A 17,585-nucleotide genomic window follows, 5' to 3' on the forward strand; every position below is an offset into this window, starting at 1 on the left:
GCAATATCCTTGCAGGTAGGTTTGCTAGCATGGTTCGGGAGGGTTTAAACTAATTTGCGAGGGGGTTGGGACCCAGAGCGATAGAGCAGTGAAAGAAGTGCATGGAGTAAAGCCAGATCTAACATACAGGGAGGCTTTGAGGAAAGAGAAGCAGAATAAACAGTGTAAAGACAGTAAGGTAGAAGGGCTGAAATGTGTGTACCTCAACACAAGAAGCAAAGGTGATGAACTGAGAGCTTGGATACATACATGGAATTATGATGTAGTGGCCATTACAGAGACTTGGCTGGCACCAGGGCAGGAATGGATTCTCAATATTCCTGGATTTCAGTGCTTTAAAAGGGATAGAGAAGGCAGAAAAAGGGGAGGAGGGATGGCATTACTGGTCAGGGATACTATTATAGCTACAGAAAGGGTGGGTAATGTAGCAGGATCCTCCTTTGAGTCAATATGGGTGGAAGTCAGGAACAGGAAGGGAGCAGTTACTCTATTGGGGGTATTCTATAGGCCCCCTGGTAGCAGCAGAGATACAGAGGAGCAGATTGGGAGGCAGATTTTGGAAAGGTGCAAAAATAACAGGGTTGTTATCATGGGTGACTTTAACTTCCCTAATATTGATTGGCACCTGATTAGTTCCAAGGGTTTAGATGGGGCAGAGTTTGTTAAGTGTGTCCAGGATGGATTCTTGTCACAGTATGTGGACTGGCCGACCAGGGGGAATGCCATACTAGATCTAGTGCTAGGTAATGAACCGGGTCAGGTCACAGATCTCTCAGTGGGTGAGCATTTGGGGGACAGTGACCACTGCTCCCTGGCCTTTAGCATTATCATGGAAAAGGATAGAATCAGAGAAGACAGGAAAATTTTTAATTGGGGAAAGGCAAATTATGAGGCTATAAGGCTAGAACTTGCGGGTGTGAATTGGGATGATGTTTTTGCAGGGAAATGTACTATGGACATGTGGTCGATGTTTAGAGATCTCTTGCGGGACGTTAGGGATAAATTTGTCCTGGTGAGGAAGATAAAGAATGGTAGGGTGAAGGAACCATGGGTGACAAGTGAGGTGGAAAATCTAGTCAGGAGGAAGAAGGCAGCATACATGAGGTTTAGGAAGCAAGGATCAGATGGGTCTATTGAGGAATATAGGGAAGCAAGAAAGGAGCTTAAGAAGGGGCTGAGAAGAGCAAGAAGGGGGCATGAGAAGGCTTGGTGAGTAGGGTAAAGGAAAGCCCCAAGGCATTCTTCAATTATGTGAAGAAAAAAAGGATGACAGGAGTGAAGGTAGGACCAATTAGAGATAAAGGTGGGAAGATGTGCCTGGGCGCAGTGGAAGTGAGTGAGGTCCTCAATGAATACTTCTCTTCGGTATTCACCAATGAGAGGGAACTTGATGATGGTGAGGACAATATGAGTGAGGTTGATGTTCTGGAGCATGTTGATATTAGGGAGAGGAGATGTTGGAGTTGTTAAAATACATTAGGACAGATAAGTCCCCGGGGCCTGACGGAATATTCCCCAGGCTGCTCCACGAGGCGAGGGAAGAGACTGCTGAGCCTCTGGCTAGGATCTTTATCTCCTCGTTGTCCACAGGAATGGTACTGGAGGATTGGAGGGAGACGAATGTTGTCCCCTTGTTCAAAAAAGGTAGTAGGGATAGTCCGGGTAATTACAGACCAGTGAGCCTTACGTCTGTGGCGGGAAAGCTGTTGGAAAAGATTCTTAGAGATAGGATCTATAGGCATTTAGAGAATCATGGTCTGATCAGGGACAGTCAGCATGGCTTTGTGAAGGGCAGATCATGTCTAACAAGCCTGATAGAGTTCTTTGAGGAGGTGACCAGGCATATAGGTGAGGGTAGTGCAGTGGATGTGATCTACATGGATTTCAGTAAGGCATTTGACAAGGTTCTACATGGTAGGCTTATTCAGAAAGTTAGAAGGCATGGGATCCAGGGAAGTTTGGCCAGGTGGATTCAGAATTGGCTTGCCTGCAGAAGGCAGAGGGTGGTGGTGGAGGGAGTACATTCAGATTGGAGGATTGTGACTAGTGGTGTCCCACAAGGATCTGTTCTGGGACCTCTACTTTACGTGATTTTTATTAACGACCTGGATGTGGGGGTAGAAGGGTGGGTTGGCAAGTTTGCAGATGACACAAAGGTTGGTGGTGTTGTAGATAGTGTAGAGGATTGTCAAAGATTGCAGAGAGACATTGATAGGATGCAGGAGTGGGCTGAGAAGTGGCAGATGGAGTTCAACCCGGAGAAGTGTGAGGTGGTACACTTTGGAAGGACAAACTCCAAGGCAGAGTACAAAGTAAATGGCAGGATACTTGGTAGTGTGGAGGAGCAGAGGGTTCTCGGGGGTACACGTCCACAGATCCCTGAAAGTTGTCTCACAGGTGGATAAGGTGGTTAAGAAAGCTTATGGGGTGTTAGCTTTCATAAGTCGAGGGATAGAGTTTAAGAGTCGCGATGTAATAATGCAGCTCTATAAAACTCTGGTTAGGCCACACTTGGAGTACTGTGTCCAGTTCTGGTCACCTCACTATAGGAAGGATGTGGAAGCATTGGAAAGGGTACAGAGGAGATTTATCAGGATGCTGCCTGGTTTAGAAAGTATGCATTATGATCAGAGATTAAGGGAGCTAGGGCTTTACTCTTTGGAGAGAAGGAGGATGAGAGGAGACATGATAGAGGTGTACAAGATAATAAGAGGAATAGATAGAGTGGATAGCCAGCGCCTCTTCCTCAGGGCACCACTGCTCAATACAAGAGGACATGGCTTTAAGGTAAGGGGTGGGAAGTTCAAGGGGGATATTAGAGGAAGGTTTTTCACTCAGAGAGTGGTTGGTGCGTGAAGTGCACTGCCTGAGTCAGTGGTGGAGGCAGATACACTAGTGAAGTTTAAGAGACTACTAGACAGGTATATGGAGGAATTTAAGGTGGGGCCTTATATGGGAGGCAAAACATTGTGGACCGAAGGGCCTGTACTGTGCTGTACTATTCTATGTTCTATGTTAAATCATCACTGGTGCAGCTAATTGGTTTCAGAAGTCACATAATAAGTTAAATGGAAATCACTGTGTGCAGTCAAGGTAATTCAATTGATTGTCATAAAAATACACCTCTCTCTGGGAGGTCTAACTACTGGTGAGTCAGTATCCTGGCAAAAACTACACCATGAAGAGCAAAAAAACACCCCAAGCAATGCCACGAAAAGGCTATTAAAAAGCAAATCAAGAACATTTCCAAGTCACTGAATATCCCTTGGTGTACAGTTAAATCAATCATCAAGAAATGGAAAGAATATGGCAGAGCTGTAGATCTGCCTACAGCAGGCCGTCCTCAAAAACTGAGTGACCGTGCACGAAGGGGACTAGTGAGGGACTACGCATACAATAACTGTTTGCCCAGCTGCTTCACCAGTCGCAGCTTTATGGGAGAGTGGCAAAGAGAAGGTCACAGTTGAAAAAAACTCATAAGAAATCTCGGTTACAGTTTGTCCGAAGGCACGTAGGAATCTCTGAAGTCAGGTGAAAGAATGACTTGTATAGTCTGATGAAACCAAAATTTAGCTTTTTGGCCATCAGACTAAACTGTATGTTTGGTGTAAGCCAAAGACCGCTCTTCATCAAAACATACCATCCCTAAGCTGAAGCATACTGGTGGCTGCATCATGCTGAGGGGATGCTTCACTGTAGCAGTCCCTGGAAGGCTTGCGAAGCTAAGAAGGTAAAATGAATTCAGCAAAATACAGGGAAATCCTGGAGGAAAGCTTGATGCAATCTGCAGGAGAACTGCGACTTGGGAGAAGCTTTGTTTTCCAGGAAGACAATGACCCCCAAGCATAAAGCCAAAGCTACACAGGAATAGCTTAAGAACAAAGTTAATGTAATATCCTAGAGTGGCCAAGTCAGAGTGCTGACCTCAGTCCAATTAAGAATTTGTAGTTGGACTTGAAAAGGGCTGTTCACTCATGATCCCCATACAATCTGACAGAGCTTGAGCAGTTTTGTAAAGAACAATGGGGAAAAATTCCATATGTGCAAAGCTGATGGAGACCTATCCACACAGATTCAAGGTTATAATTGTTGCCAATTACTAGGTGCATCTACTAAATTCTGACTTGAAGGGTGTGAATACTTATGCAATCAATTATTGTGTGTTTTACATTTGTAATTAATTTAGTCCAATTTGTAGGGATCGGTTCTCACTGTGACATGGAGTCTTTTTCTATTGATCAGTATCAGAAAGACAAACCCACTGTGATTCAAAGCTGTAAAACAAAACAAAAACATGAAAACTTCCGGGGGGGGGGGTGCGGGGAATACTCTTTATAGGCACTGTATATTGAGACTAACAATTTTACATATTTTTAGAGCAAGTACTAATGCCAAGTTAACTAGGATCAGGTTTTCCTGCTCAGACAGGCTTTAAAAATCTCTTGCATAATTTAAAAAAGAACAAAGAGATAAATTCTTCCTTCAGCTACTACTATTTATGGGACCCTTGCATACAATGTGGATACTACCGTTATCATATACCAAGTAATAATGTACACATCCATAATTGCAATTACACATCAACCAGAATCATCTGTAAGGCAACATGGAATCTTCTGATATTTCATGTATGGGATAGTCAAAGTCCTTTTCAGTCAGTGCAACAGTCACTCATTGAGTTTGATGCCATGAAGCCTTCACTGGAAACCTGGTGATAAAGTTTAGATTAACCTCTACACATTTCTATCTCATATTTACTGTGATGTCATTGAATCTACAACATTGCAGTCATAGGAGTAATGTGGCATGGTCCACAGAGACTACAGCCTCCTTGCCTGCTTAGTCCCAGTTGCCAGCATTCAGTTCATAACTCTCCAAGCTATCCCCCTCCATGTACTTACCTAAATACATCTTAAATGATGCAATTTTACGGGCCTTGACCACTTTCTCTGGTAGTTCATCCCAGGTACTCATTATCCACTATGTAAAGAAACTTCTCAATTTTCTTTTAAATCTCTCCCCTCTTGTAGATGTGCCCTCTAGTTTTGAACTCCCCAATTCTAGGAAAAGACTGTGGCCATCCACCTTATCCACATCCATCTTGATTTTATAAACCTCTGTGAGGTCATCCATCATTCTCCTGCATTCCAGGGAATACAGATCCAGCGTGTTCAACCTCTCTCTAAACTCAGGCAGGATCCTACTAATTCTCTTCTGCACCCTCTCCAGCTTGAAAATGCCTTACCTAATACCAGGGTGACCAAAACTGTACATAATACTACATGTTATCACACACAAAATGCTGGAGTAACCCAGTAGGTCAAGCAGCATCTATGAAAATGAATAAACAGTCAACATTTCAGGCCGAGATCCTTCTTAGGGATTCTTCTTCAGGACATGTACTCCACGTGTACTCTCACCAACCCGACTGCAACTTGATCTAGGTCCGTCATTCTCATTAAGTGCAAATTATCTACATACCTTTCTCTCTTTGCCAGTGTCTGGGGGAGGACTTTCCAGGTTAATTAGCTTCTTCAAGTCATCTTCAATTGTTGACTTTGATGACCTCTGAGGAGACCTCAAGTCTCGAACTGAAGCCCTGAGTCTCGTCTGTGTAATTTCACAAGCATCACTGTGATGGCGCCTAATAAAGAGAATAAGCAATCAGCCACAATCCTCAGTTAAAATATTTACAATATAGCGTTTATGATCAGTTTCATGCAGGCATCCATACATAGAAAGAGAACATCTGCTGGAATGTATTATTCAATGCATGTTAATTTCTCTAACAGATAGGCTGTAAGAGAGGCTAAAGTTGTGACTGAGCTGCAGATTTATCCCTTATTAGCTTAATGCAGGAGAAACTTGAGTAATTGCTGCATTATGTGTTCTGGATCTTAATTCAGTCAAAAAAAAGTCTTAAATGTTTCTTTCTGTTGGATATGCCAATTACACAATATTTGCTATTAGCAACAGCAACATGCACGCCTATTCATGATATGGCTGAAGCATGTAAAAACTAAGGGTTTTTCCCTTCCATTTTCATACTCAGTCTGTGTCTAGCTTTGGTTTCAGCAAAGCATGAGATTCATCATCCAAACTGCTCTATGAGGACAACCCTAGAAGCTCATTTTAAGCGACACTGTAGCACAGGGCACCCACAGGATTAGTTGCCGTGTCACTTCTACACTGTAATGCAATTTTATACTCCATCACTAAATAAAATCAGACGGGGAGGCAAACCTGACAGTCAAAACATCCCTAACCATTCCCCAACAAACATGCTGGGTTAAGATTGCCAGCAATCTTGTCACAGATTTATTTATGTGAATTATATTGCTTCAGCATTGAAAGGAGGAGAGAGAGAACTATTAAGGTATACATAAAATATTAACAACAAATAAAGTAATTCTGTGCACAACTTCAGGATAAATTAAAACCAGGGGGAAAATCTGTTCAAAATAGCTAATATCAAGCAGTTCATACTCAGGTAGGGTTGACTGTAAAATCCTTGAATATTGATTGACGAAATAGGCCCTTTCGGCCCTTTGAGCCACACCTCCCAGCATTCCCCTGAATTAACCCTTGCCTAACCACGGGACAATTTACAATGACCAATTAACCTACCAACTGGTACGTCTTTGGACTGTGGGAGGAAACCGATGTGGTCATAAGGAGAACATACAAACTGCTTACAGGCAGCATTGGGAAATGAACCCGGGTCACTATTACTGTAAAGCACTGTACTAACCACTATGCCGCCCATGTTAGTCATCTGGATTTAGTGACAGAGATATGTGATATGCCTTGAATCAACATGTGAATAACAAGCTAATGGCTCTCAATGCTTTGCATCACTGACCTTTTTTAACTTCATGTCGAAGTCTGCTGTAAATTAATCCATGGTGATTGATTTTCAAAACTGCATGTTTCATGCAAACAGCAGAATAGTACATGAACTATATTAGCCTTAGACCTCCCTTTAACATGCAACCCCTATATTCCTTTGATGGTTAGCTCTACAAGAAATGACCATGGCTAGTTTGGAGAAGATTTTGAGTCTTTGTTCCTTTGGGGATACTGTCTCATTCGTGAACTAATACAAGAACTTAGTACACACCACTGGTCAACTTGGTTAACAGGCCCAGAGTAGTGGAAGTCAGCTCCCCAAATGTGATTTGACTTTATAGAACAAGAAACACTGTGTAGCACAGGCGTTCCCAACCTGGGGTCCACGGAAACCCCGGTTAATGGTAGGGGTCCATGGCATAAAAAAGGTTGGGAACCTGTGGTGTAGCAGCACTGTACAACAATAGAACAACAGTAGGACTGGAAGATGCAGTGGTATCAGTTTAAATGTTGATTCTTGTTAATTTGGGACTAAGATGCATGGGGAAAGCAAGTTGCAGTTGGGACTGGTGTGCAGAAATATTTAGTGTTGTTTTAAAAAAAAGAGGATTTCTTAGTCCTTTTTCAATGGAAACAGATTTCAAACATAGGTTAGGCTTTTCACATATGTATATTTCACTGACTTCGCTTTGTGGTTAGGAACTGCCCAGCAGGAAATAAAAGGGCACCCTATTTCTCAGGAGAGAAATTTGTACCAAACTATTAAGGGGAATTTTGAGTAAAAGGAGAAACAGCTGAAGTGTTGTTCCTTCAACATCAGGAAAAGGGAAAAATAAATCTTTGAGGTTATCCATATCTTGCACCACAGTATTTTTTTCGGTTCATGCCAAAGTCTGTAAATAGACAATTCCTCACAAGAAAATCAGGAATAAATAGCTTCTATGGATTAAATGGTTTGCAGTACTGGATTTAGACATTTAAAATAGAGGTATATAGCAAGTTATAAGATATGTTAAGTCCTTTAATTATTCTGAAATTGGATGCCCATAATTCACATGGTAAGAGGCACATAGCTTGGGTAAATAGCTGCTAAAGAGCTTAGCTGCAGGTTATCTTTGAGACCATTCATTCACATATGATGGGTTTGGTGTTGACATCATTGGGACCAGAAAAGTAAGTACTGCTGTTTATTGCCCAGAGTACAACCATTTAAATCATCAGTTAATAGCATATTTTGCAGTTAATTATGTTGTTCACTGCAAACTATATGCCAAGCTAATCATATCTGCTGTCCACTCAGTAGGAGCTTAAGCCTTGAAATGTCAGGATTATGAGTAGGGAGTCCTGAATCCCATAGCCAGCATGGTTTTTCTCAACTAACCCTTCAATCCCCTTGATATCCTGTTCACTTCAATCAAGTCATACTTCTATCTTCTAAATTTCAGGAAACATCACCCCAGGTTCCATAAATTGCCCATCATTTAACCCAAGTATATTTCCAGTGAAATCATGTTTTATTCCCTTCCTAAGAAATGGTACGAGAACTACTCACAGAATTCTGTCCAGGGATTTGAGTATCTGCATTACAACGTCTAACTTTTATTCAGACCTCTAAGTATAAGCCCAATATTTAAATAACAAGATATTTTAATGATGTATAAGGATGCATAAATATCTTTGGATCACCATTTAGAAAGCACTATAATTTGTTTTCTGGATCATAGTGGAGGATTTCCCATTTATTGGATTGAAGTTTCAACTGTTCACTTAGTCAATGAATGTCTCTTTGTAAATTTGTGTTTTTCTACACTGTATGCCATGCTGCATCGCCTTGTAATATGATAAACTTGGACAATTACCTCCCTATTCTGATATCCAAGTAATAAATAACAAATAGTGAAACTTAATAAGAATTCCTAAAGGATACCATTAGTCATATTTTGTCAACTTAAGTATCTGCAATCAGGTCAGAGCTTCACGGCAGTTTATTCTGAGCACCTTTATTAAATTCCTTCTAGAGTTCCATAAAAATAATGTCTTTAGATTAATTACCTCCAGCAGAAATTTAATTGGATTTAAGAAACATGAGCTATCTTTTGCCAATTAATTTGTTTTTACTGAGCAGGTGGAAATATTCAAGATGCTCTAACCCTCAGCCAATCCCATGAAAGGTGAGGAAAAACAAATAGTTTGTTAATTGAGAAAATCTCAGGAGATTATTTTTATCAGATCATTTGCTGAGTTTTCTTAAATCCTTGGAATTAAAGTGAATGTGTTTTCTTTACTTGTGCTAACCTGTTTCACTTTGTTCCAAGTTCTGCCTTGGGAAGAGATTGTAACGTGGAAAGAGAAAAAATATGCAAGGATGTTCTAAAAACTTGAAGAAAGTGCAAAGTTCTCATCAGTTGGTACCCCTTGTCTATGACTGCTCTGAGTTGAGGAGCATTCAGGGTTTCATCAACAACCTCAGATCCATGTCTTGGGAATGCAAAGAGCCCTGCTAAAAGAGCACTACCCACCCACTCGCTCTCCCACTCCCACCATGAGGCACTCTTACTCAACAGTAAGGGATAATTAGCTTCATCAGTTACCTCAGAACCTACAGAACTGGAGTGGAACAGACTCATCCTTAACTATGGGGCCAACTAAACAGGCAACACTAATTTTAGTGACTCAGTATTAGTTTCCTTAAGGGGTTCATATGATTCTTTTCCAGCACCAAGTAATTATTTATCATTTTAATATTTCTGTACTTACAACATTATTTTCAGTTATAAAGGGACCTACATTGCTCCTTCCTTTTACCAAGTGTAAATTTAGAAGTTAATTTGCGCTGAACTTGTAGTCCTCCTTTCAAATTTCTATTTACAATTCTTGTCCATTTTGCTGATTTATAAATTTCTCCCATTTGCCAGGATCTGTGCCAGTCTTTATATTCTTGTGTGGGTTTCACTTTAAGATTTATCTTTTTGCTTTCCCATCATCCATGGCTTGCTTCTTTGGCAATTAATTTCTTTTTCCCTCGAGCATATAAACATTCTGTATCACATTAGATTCAGCTTTGAGTACCTCCCATGGCCATTTTAACAATGAACAGGCTTTTTCTTGTTGATTATAAACAGTTTATTTCATTTTGTTAAACTCAGCTTTAGAAATTGTTTTACTTCCCTTTCTGTCATACACTAGGAACTAGAATATGGCAGATTGATAGGTTTTAGGTTTACAGCTGAACATCTATGGTGTGATTGCTTCAGTCACTGGGTGGTGTGGGGTTGAGGTAGTATTGCACAGAGAATGCATCACAGTTGGGCTCTGTGCTGAAACACCACTTTATTTCTGGTGTGCTAGAGATGAGAGGTAGGATAGCATTGGTCATGTACCCTGAAATTGGTCATGTACCCCGAAGGTATATGTGTTTGGAAACTTATACAGGGCTTTGGTGCTTAAAATAACTGCATCACCACCCATACTCAACTACCTTGTTATCTTTCATTGAAGGATGAAATGCTATTTAAGTTCTCTGCCCTTGTACACATGGCATCAATTGCATTTCTTCCAGATTAAAGATGCTGCTTAATTCCAGCACATTCTGGCTTTTAAGATTTCCCAACTGGGGGAGAAGATAATGGATGGGAAATTGTGGGATAATGTAGGAACCCTTAAGAAATCTCCCAATGTCTTTCCACTCCTGCAAGAGTGTAAAATTACATATATATGCCTTCTAATAGAGTTAAGATATATGATTACTTGGGGAAGGAGAGAAACGATTGGGATTTACAAAGTTTAGGCAGCTGCTGTGTGCTTCAGAGTCAAGTAATCAGACTTCACAGAACATAACCAACAATACTGTCATTCCTAGCTCCAGGTGATTGTAAACCAGGTCACTGCAAATCTTTCCAAAGCACTGATGACAACTGATGGGGTGGACTGGCTCATTAGTACAAACTGGGATTCTTTCATTCAGCACTAGGTAAAGCTGCAAGCAACAACTGGATTAGGAAGGTGGTCTGACTAGATGGAAAAGTGTAAAATTTTGCAATGCTTACAAATCGGTAAATTGTACAGTTTCCACTGGCAAACATCAAGCCCTTAAGCCTCAAGGCTTTGAAACTCAGTAACTAGTTCATTACATAATGGACATTCAAAACGGGCACAAAGTTTCTTACCTGCCTGCTCTAAGGCCTTTTCAACTTGTTGAATCACTTTTGTCCAAGTTCTATGCCCTTATTAAATGCAGTTTTAAGTTCTACCTTTCCGGATACCTGTAATAAGCTCAATCATTATTGTTGGTTCTTGAACCGATCGGCAAAATCCTAATCACCACTACAGGTTAGCAGCAATATGATTACTCTGAGCACTAAAGTGGACATGTTTCATTTTAAATGTGTCCTTTTTTTGTAAAAATAGTGTATGATTTACGTTGAGTTTATGTTTTTCTTGTGAATGCTGCTTATACGATGCTATGTACCCGTAATGCTGCTGCAAGAGAGTTTTTCATTGCACCTATGCATACATTTACTTGTGCCTATGACAATAAACTCAACTTTTATATTGTAGGGCAGCACACTGGTACACATAATAGAGCCACATTACCTCACAACATTAGAAACCTGGGTTCATTCCCAGTCCTCGGTGCTGTCCATGGGCTTGCATGCTCTATGTTGTGTTTATTGGTTTCCTCTGAGGGTGCTGGTCTCCTCTACATTTCAAAGTTGTGTGAATAAGGAAGTTAACTGGCTCTGTATTTGCCCTAGCTTGTAGGTGAGGAGCAGGATCTGGGAGGGGGAGTTGATGAGAATTTGTGGGAGTTGCAGTTAGGCAAGAGTTAAAGACAACTGCCCTGCAAGGATACCGGAGGCAGCTGTAGTCAAATGAAAGCAAGTGAGACTGCAGGAGCCACTTCTGCTTATTGCAGACAAGATAGGTGACGATGACTGTGGCAGTGTCTAATCAACCCAGACAAGTGGGGCCTCTGAAGTGAGACCATTTCCAGAAAGGCTGAGCAATGAAAAACAAAGCTTCCCTTTACACAGAATCTAGGGGAGCCAGAGAAAGACAAGACAGGAATATAATGGAAAGATATGAAACACCCAACAACTAAGGGAGAATTGCTTTACTAACGTCAAAGTATCATCAGTTGTCAGTTTGTAGTTTCTATTGACTTTTAATATCTCCATTGTGAATGGTGATTTGGATTTTGCAAGTAAGGAATTCAAACATAGAGTTTACCAAATGGTCAATATCTGAAACTGATAGCCAATTCTGTATAAAAATCACAACTTTCTGTCCTGGCTTCAAAACAGTGTACTGACAGGAGCTATGCTGTTCTCCTTATGCACAAGTAAAATAAAGTATGGTTCAGCAGTAAATATGTATGTGTTCTGTGTCCAGTTATTGGCTACAACAGTTACTTGGAGGTTCCACCAAAATGTCTAACTTTGTTATACAGGAGAAAGGAATTCAGCCCCTGTAGCTGATCAGTCCCAAATCCTCAGCTGCTCTTATCTGAGCAAGGAACTGAGACTGCTGTGGAATTGCAAATTTCCTCCTGTGTGGAGTAGAGTAGTCAAAGTACAATACCTCAGTTGTCGAAGCGAAGTAGGAAAGCTGCAGTGTAAAGAAAAAGGGAAAAGCCATGTTTTGGGTAGGATCCCACATGAATACGTTAAAAATGGGGTTCCCTCTGTGGTCTGGTTTGGTTCCCACAGGAGTTCCATAAGTGTGTGGTTAAAAAAAAAGGAATTTCGAAATGTGTTTGTCTGTATGTATATGTGTGCATAGTGTGAAAGTCCCTTGTTCCGTACCTCTTAAGCAACTCTGGCAGGGTGCATGTTTGTGTATTATGGACCAGGAAACATTAAGTATGTTGAGAAGTATACTGTACTGTATGGGTGGAATGGACTACTTGAGCGGTTGCAGATGTGTTGTTCGTGAAAGGAAAACGTAAGAAATCTGTAGGGTAGCCTGTGTTTGTTCAATCTAGATGTAAAAAAGCTGAGAATGTGAATCAAAGTTACATGAAGAAACGACACAGAAAGAACAGACAAGGTATAACAGTGTTGACCTCAGTGATTAAAAAAAGAATCTACTGGCACCAGAGTCTGAGAATGAACTATATGCTGTACCCCGCCTTCCCAGGCAATGTTTCAACAAGGCACACACCTCAAGTACTCGTTGAAGAATGTCAGCACTACAGGAGACAGAAGGCAGAGGGGTGCAGAGAGGATGAGTGATATGTTGATTTAAATGAACCCTGAGCGGCTCTAGTAGAAGTTCTAACAAAATTTTTTCCTCGTATTGTAGATTGGCATAAAAATGAAGTGTTGGACAGGAGACAATGATGTTAATTAATATGTTGAACACATGTGTAAATATTTTCAAACGTATTTCGGATTCACTCCAGTTTGGCACGGACTAGAAGGGCTGAGATGGTCTGTTTCCGTGCTGTAATTGTTATATGGTTATAAGAGGGGACACCCATCTTAATACATGTTATTGTAAATAAGTTGCAACCCAGGTAAAGGAAAACATATACTGTTACCTGTGTGAGTTGAGAGAGTTAAGCAAAATTGTGAGTGTTTTACAATATTGCCAAAAACAATTACAACATCAAAGGATTAAAGCTAAGCGGAATGGAGACAGTACTTGAATAACACTTCCTGGGTTGCTCCACTATAGCCTCTGGGAAATATTGTACATTGCTTTATAAGTATTGTGACAGCTGTCCTATACAATTTGAATGTCATTTTAACTTGTAGCTTTGTTTTATATTTAACTAAATTGACAGCGACCAAATTTTGGTTAATCATTACCAGATTAATTTCTGCTTAAAATTTCACTGTAGACTTTGGTTTAACATTACCTGCTTTCTACACATATGGCTCATGTGACCCACTTGTGACTGATGCTATTTTTGTTTCGAACAGCGTAGATATATTTTAGATAATGTCATTCTAAATGTATGATTTTTATAGTTCTTTGATTCATGTCAATAAACATGAAAATGGGACTGTGGGCATGGAAGGAGTAGAATGCAGTGATGTCCGCAAGGGGTATGTTTATGCCTGTGGACTACTTGGCCGCTGGGCTCAAAGTGCCTCAGTGCAAACGCAATTTTGACAACAGTTACTACCTCCACCATCACCAACACCACAGACTACGCAGTTTACTTTAGATAATCCTTTCCCAAATTGTACTATAAGAACTTACGCAATTTTAATTCTGCCAATTGTAAAACGCCACCTGATGTAAGCCCGATGTTATTTTCTTGGTCTTTTCCTCCTGATCTGCTGTAACCGGGGAAAAAAATCTTACTGGATATGCAGTGTGTTTACCTCGTATAGCAGCTGAGGCGGCACAGCTACCATCCCTCCTGTTCTGATCAAGCAGCCGAAACTTAACAAAAGCCACTATCCTTGCAGCTGGTGCTGCTGTAGACTTTTACACTGAATTTAGAATTAGCACATGACAAAGTACAATTATGGAAACTACTTGGGTTCCTCACCTCTTCAGAACTCTGATAAAACATGGTGAACTGACTACGAACTTTTCCCTGTTTTTTAATTACCTACTGCAATTGCTGTTATTAACTATGTGGCTCATACTAACAGGAAGGATGAGATAACTAGAAAGAACAAACAGGCCGACTCTGTTGCTAAGACAGCGAGAGCAGATCTTTATGGCTTCGTAGTGTGATCAGGCTGCCAACACTTTCCAAATTCTTTTATGAACTAATACAATTAAAGCGTGATGCATCGGTAGATGAAAAAGGTTTTATGAACTCAAGCATACTATGTGTGAGGCTATAAAGGATGATAGGTATAATTGAAAGTGAGAGATTCTCGACCATAGCGAGAAAAGTAGCAGCAACTGTATGATTTGCCAGAGACATAATCCGGAAAGACACTGCCAGTATCTGCCACTGCTGGGCCCTTGCATCTCCAAATGGATTGTATGCAATTACCTAAATGTATGCATTCTGATTAAGCACTTGTGATTGTGTTTGAATAGAATAGAATAGTAGTACAGCACAGTACAGACCCTTCGGCCCACACTGTTGTGCCAACCCTCAAATCCTGCCTCCCATATAAGCCCCTCCACCTTAAACTCCACTATATACCTGTCTAGTAGTCTCTTAAATTTCACTAGTGTATTTGCCTCCACCACTGACTCTGGCAGTGCATTCCACGCACCAACCACTCTCTGAGTTAAAAAACCTTCCTCTAATATCCCCCTTGAACTTCCCACCCCTTACCTTAAAGCCATGTCCTCTTGTATTGAGCAGTGGTGCCCTGGGGAAGAGGCACTGGCTATACACTCTATCTATTCATCTTCATATCTTGTATACCTCTATCATGTCCCCTCATGATTCCTTCTCTCCAAAGAGTAAAGCCCTAGCTCCCTTAATCTCTGATCATAATCCATACTCTCTAAACCAGACAGCATCCTGGTAAATCTCCTCTGTACCCTTTCCAATGCTTCCACATCCTTCCTATAGTGAGGTGACCAGAACTGGACACAGTACTCCAAGTGTGGCCTAACCAGAGTTTTATAGAGCTGCGTCATTACCTCGTGACTCTTCAACTCTATCCCTCGACTTATGAAAGCTAACACCCCATAAGCTTTCTTAAGTTTGCTAACACCATGGGTAAAAACTGTCCAACATAGAGAAATGATGCTGTAACAGTTGCCTGTTTTTTTTTTTAATTATGAGAGTTTATTCCTAGGTTTGCAGTCCCTGAGAAAAATTTCAAGTGATAACAGTGCCCACTTTACTGGTATTGACAAAAGACTTGCAATGTAAACATCACTTAACCTGCCCTTACCACCCTCAATCTTATGGGGCAGCTAAAAAGCAGAAAGGGGCCCTGAAATGCAGGTTAGCTACATGGCGTGACATGACCAAGCCGAAGTGGCCAGAGGTGCTTCCACTGGCTTTCGTGACAAGGCACTGTGCTCTGAATAGTATAACAGGCCTCTCTCCACATGAGATAGTTTTGGGCTTGCCAGTTGTCCCTCTCTTTTTAATCAAATAGATGAACATCCATAGTATGAGTGGAAGCATGCTGCAGAATCATAGAGCACTAACACAAGTATTAAAGGTTCCCATCTACAGGTTCCTGAAGCTGAGAAGATCGTACTAGCTGCAGAGTGCCACACCAACCAGCCAGGAAACTGGGCACTGGTGAGAGCCTACTGGAGCCTTGCTAGGAAGGTCCATTCCATTCCAAGTGTTGCTGACCACATATTCTGCCTTAAGGTTTCAAGAAAAGCCAACATGGATACATGCGTCTCACTTTAAGTCAGCTGTGCCACTGGACCAGGGAACAGGTGGCCAGAAGAACGTTGATGATAAGGGTTGATGGACTGAATTCATGATCTTCACCTTAAGCATTCACTTATTCTCCTAAACACAAAATAATCTGCAGATGCTGTTGTCAAAGGAACATTCACAATGCGCCGGAGGAACTCAGCAGGTCAGTCAGCATCAGTTGAAAAGATTAGTCGACGTTTCGGGACGAAACCCTTCGTCAGGACTGAAGGAAGAACTTTGGGGAGGGTTTGAAGAATGCTGGTAGTTGAAAAAAAACAGTAATTTTAAAGACAAAGGAGTGGGGGAGGGGAAGCAGGGAGGTGATTGGCAGGAGAACAATGCGAAGTAGTAGAAGGAGGCGGAACTATGAGGGAAGTGATGTGAAATAGGGATAGAGGAAGGGAGGGGGAGGGAATTACCGGAAGTTTGAGAATTCTATGTTCATATCAAGGGGCTGGAGACTACCTAGACTGTATATGAGGTGTTGCTCCTCCAACCTGAGTTTATTCTCCTTGTACACAAGTAAAATAAAGTATGATTGAGCAGTAAATGTCTGCACGTTCTGAGTCCAGTTATTGGCGAGGACAAATTCAGGGAAGGATGAATGTAGGGATAGTGTAAATGAGTGGTTACTGGTTAGTGCTGAAAGGCTTTTACTTGTGAAATGTATGTCTATGACATTATGACTCCATCAATTTGGAAAGCTGGCCATCATGCTGCTCATGTAAGAATTGTTAAACACTTACAGATACAGGAGAAACTAGTATCCAGTTATTTTTATATTTTATGGGCTCATAGGCAGAATAAGGTGCCCGAATCCCTTTCAACAAAAGATTTGTTAGCATCTATGATACTATTGATTTATTTCATACTTCCTGGATATGCAGATCTTTAAAACTCATTGTTTATCTTTAAGCAACCATGCTTTGAACAAAAATCCAGATACTTCCTGACCAGATGAGCATTTCAACGTTGTTTTTATTCCAGATTCCCAATCCCATGTGCATAAATAAGTGTTTCCTGATGTCACTCTGCAATGGCTCAATAATTTTAAAGGTTAAGTCCCTCATGTTCTCCATTCCCCAACCACCAGAGAAAAGCAACACTCAATGCCCCTTTCTGAAATCCTTTAATATCTTAAAAAAACTCTCATCTCAGCCTTTGATCTCCTATACCACGGGGAATACAAGCCTAGTCCAATCCACTCTACTCATTTTAACTCATTCAGCCCTGTCACTGCTTCACTCAATCTGTTCTTCAGTATCTCCTCCCTGTTGTGCGCCTTGTCTGCTCTCACCTTAATCTCATGTAACACAAAATCTCCACACTTCTTGGATAAAAGAAAACAGTACATTTTCAATTACTTATCAATTTCATTTGGAATTCTCTTCTTGATTTTACTAATTTCTCTACTTGGATTCAA

The 17,585-nt window shown here is 40.9% G+C and overlaps 1 protein-coding gene across 21 annotated transcripts in view; it reads right to left on the reverse strand.

Moving 5' to 3' along the window:
* Positions 1-17,585, reverse strand: part of sipa1l1 (signal-induced proliferation-associated 1 like 1) — a 432,358-nt gene that overhangs the window by 18,892 nt on the left and 395,881 nt on the right. For all 21 annotated transcript variants that reach the window (XM_072265599.1, XM_072265573.1, XM_072265549.1 and 18 more), the window contains one exon: positions 5,482-5,644. In XM_072265599.1, the coding sequence (XP_072121700.1) occupies positions 5,482-5,644 (163 nt within the window). The remainder of the gene's footprint in view (positions 1-5,481; positions 5,645-17,585) is intronic.

This window comes from Mobula birostris, chromosome 1 (genome assembly GCF_030028105.1).
Source record: "Mobula birostris isolate sMobBir1 chromosome 1, sMobBir1.hap1, whole genome shotgun sequence".
NCBI classification, from domain to species: Eukaryota; Metazoa; Chordata; class Chondrichthyes; order Myliobatiformes; family Myliobatidae; genus Mobula; species Mobula birostris.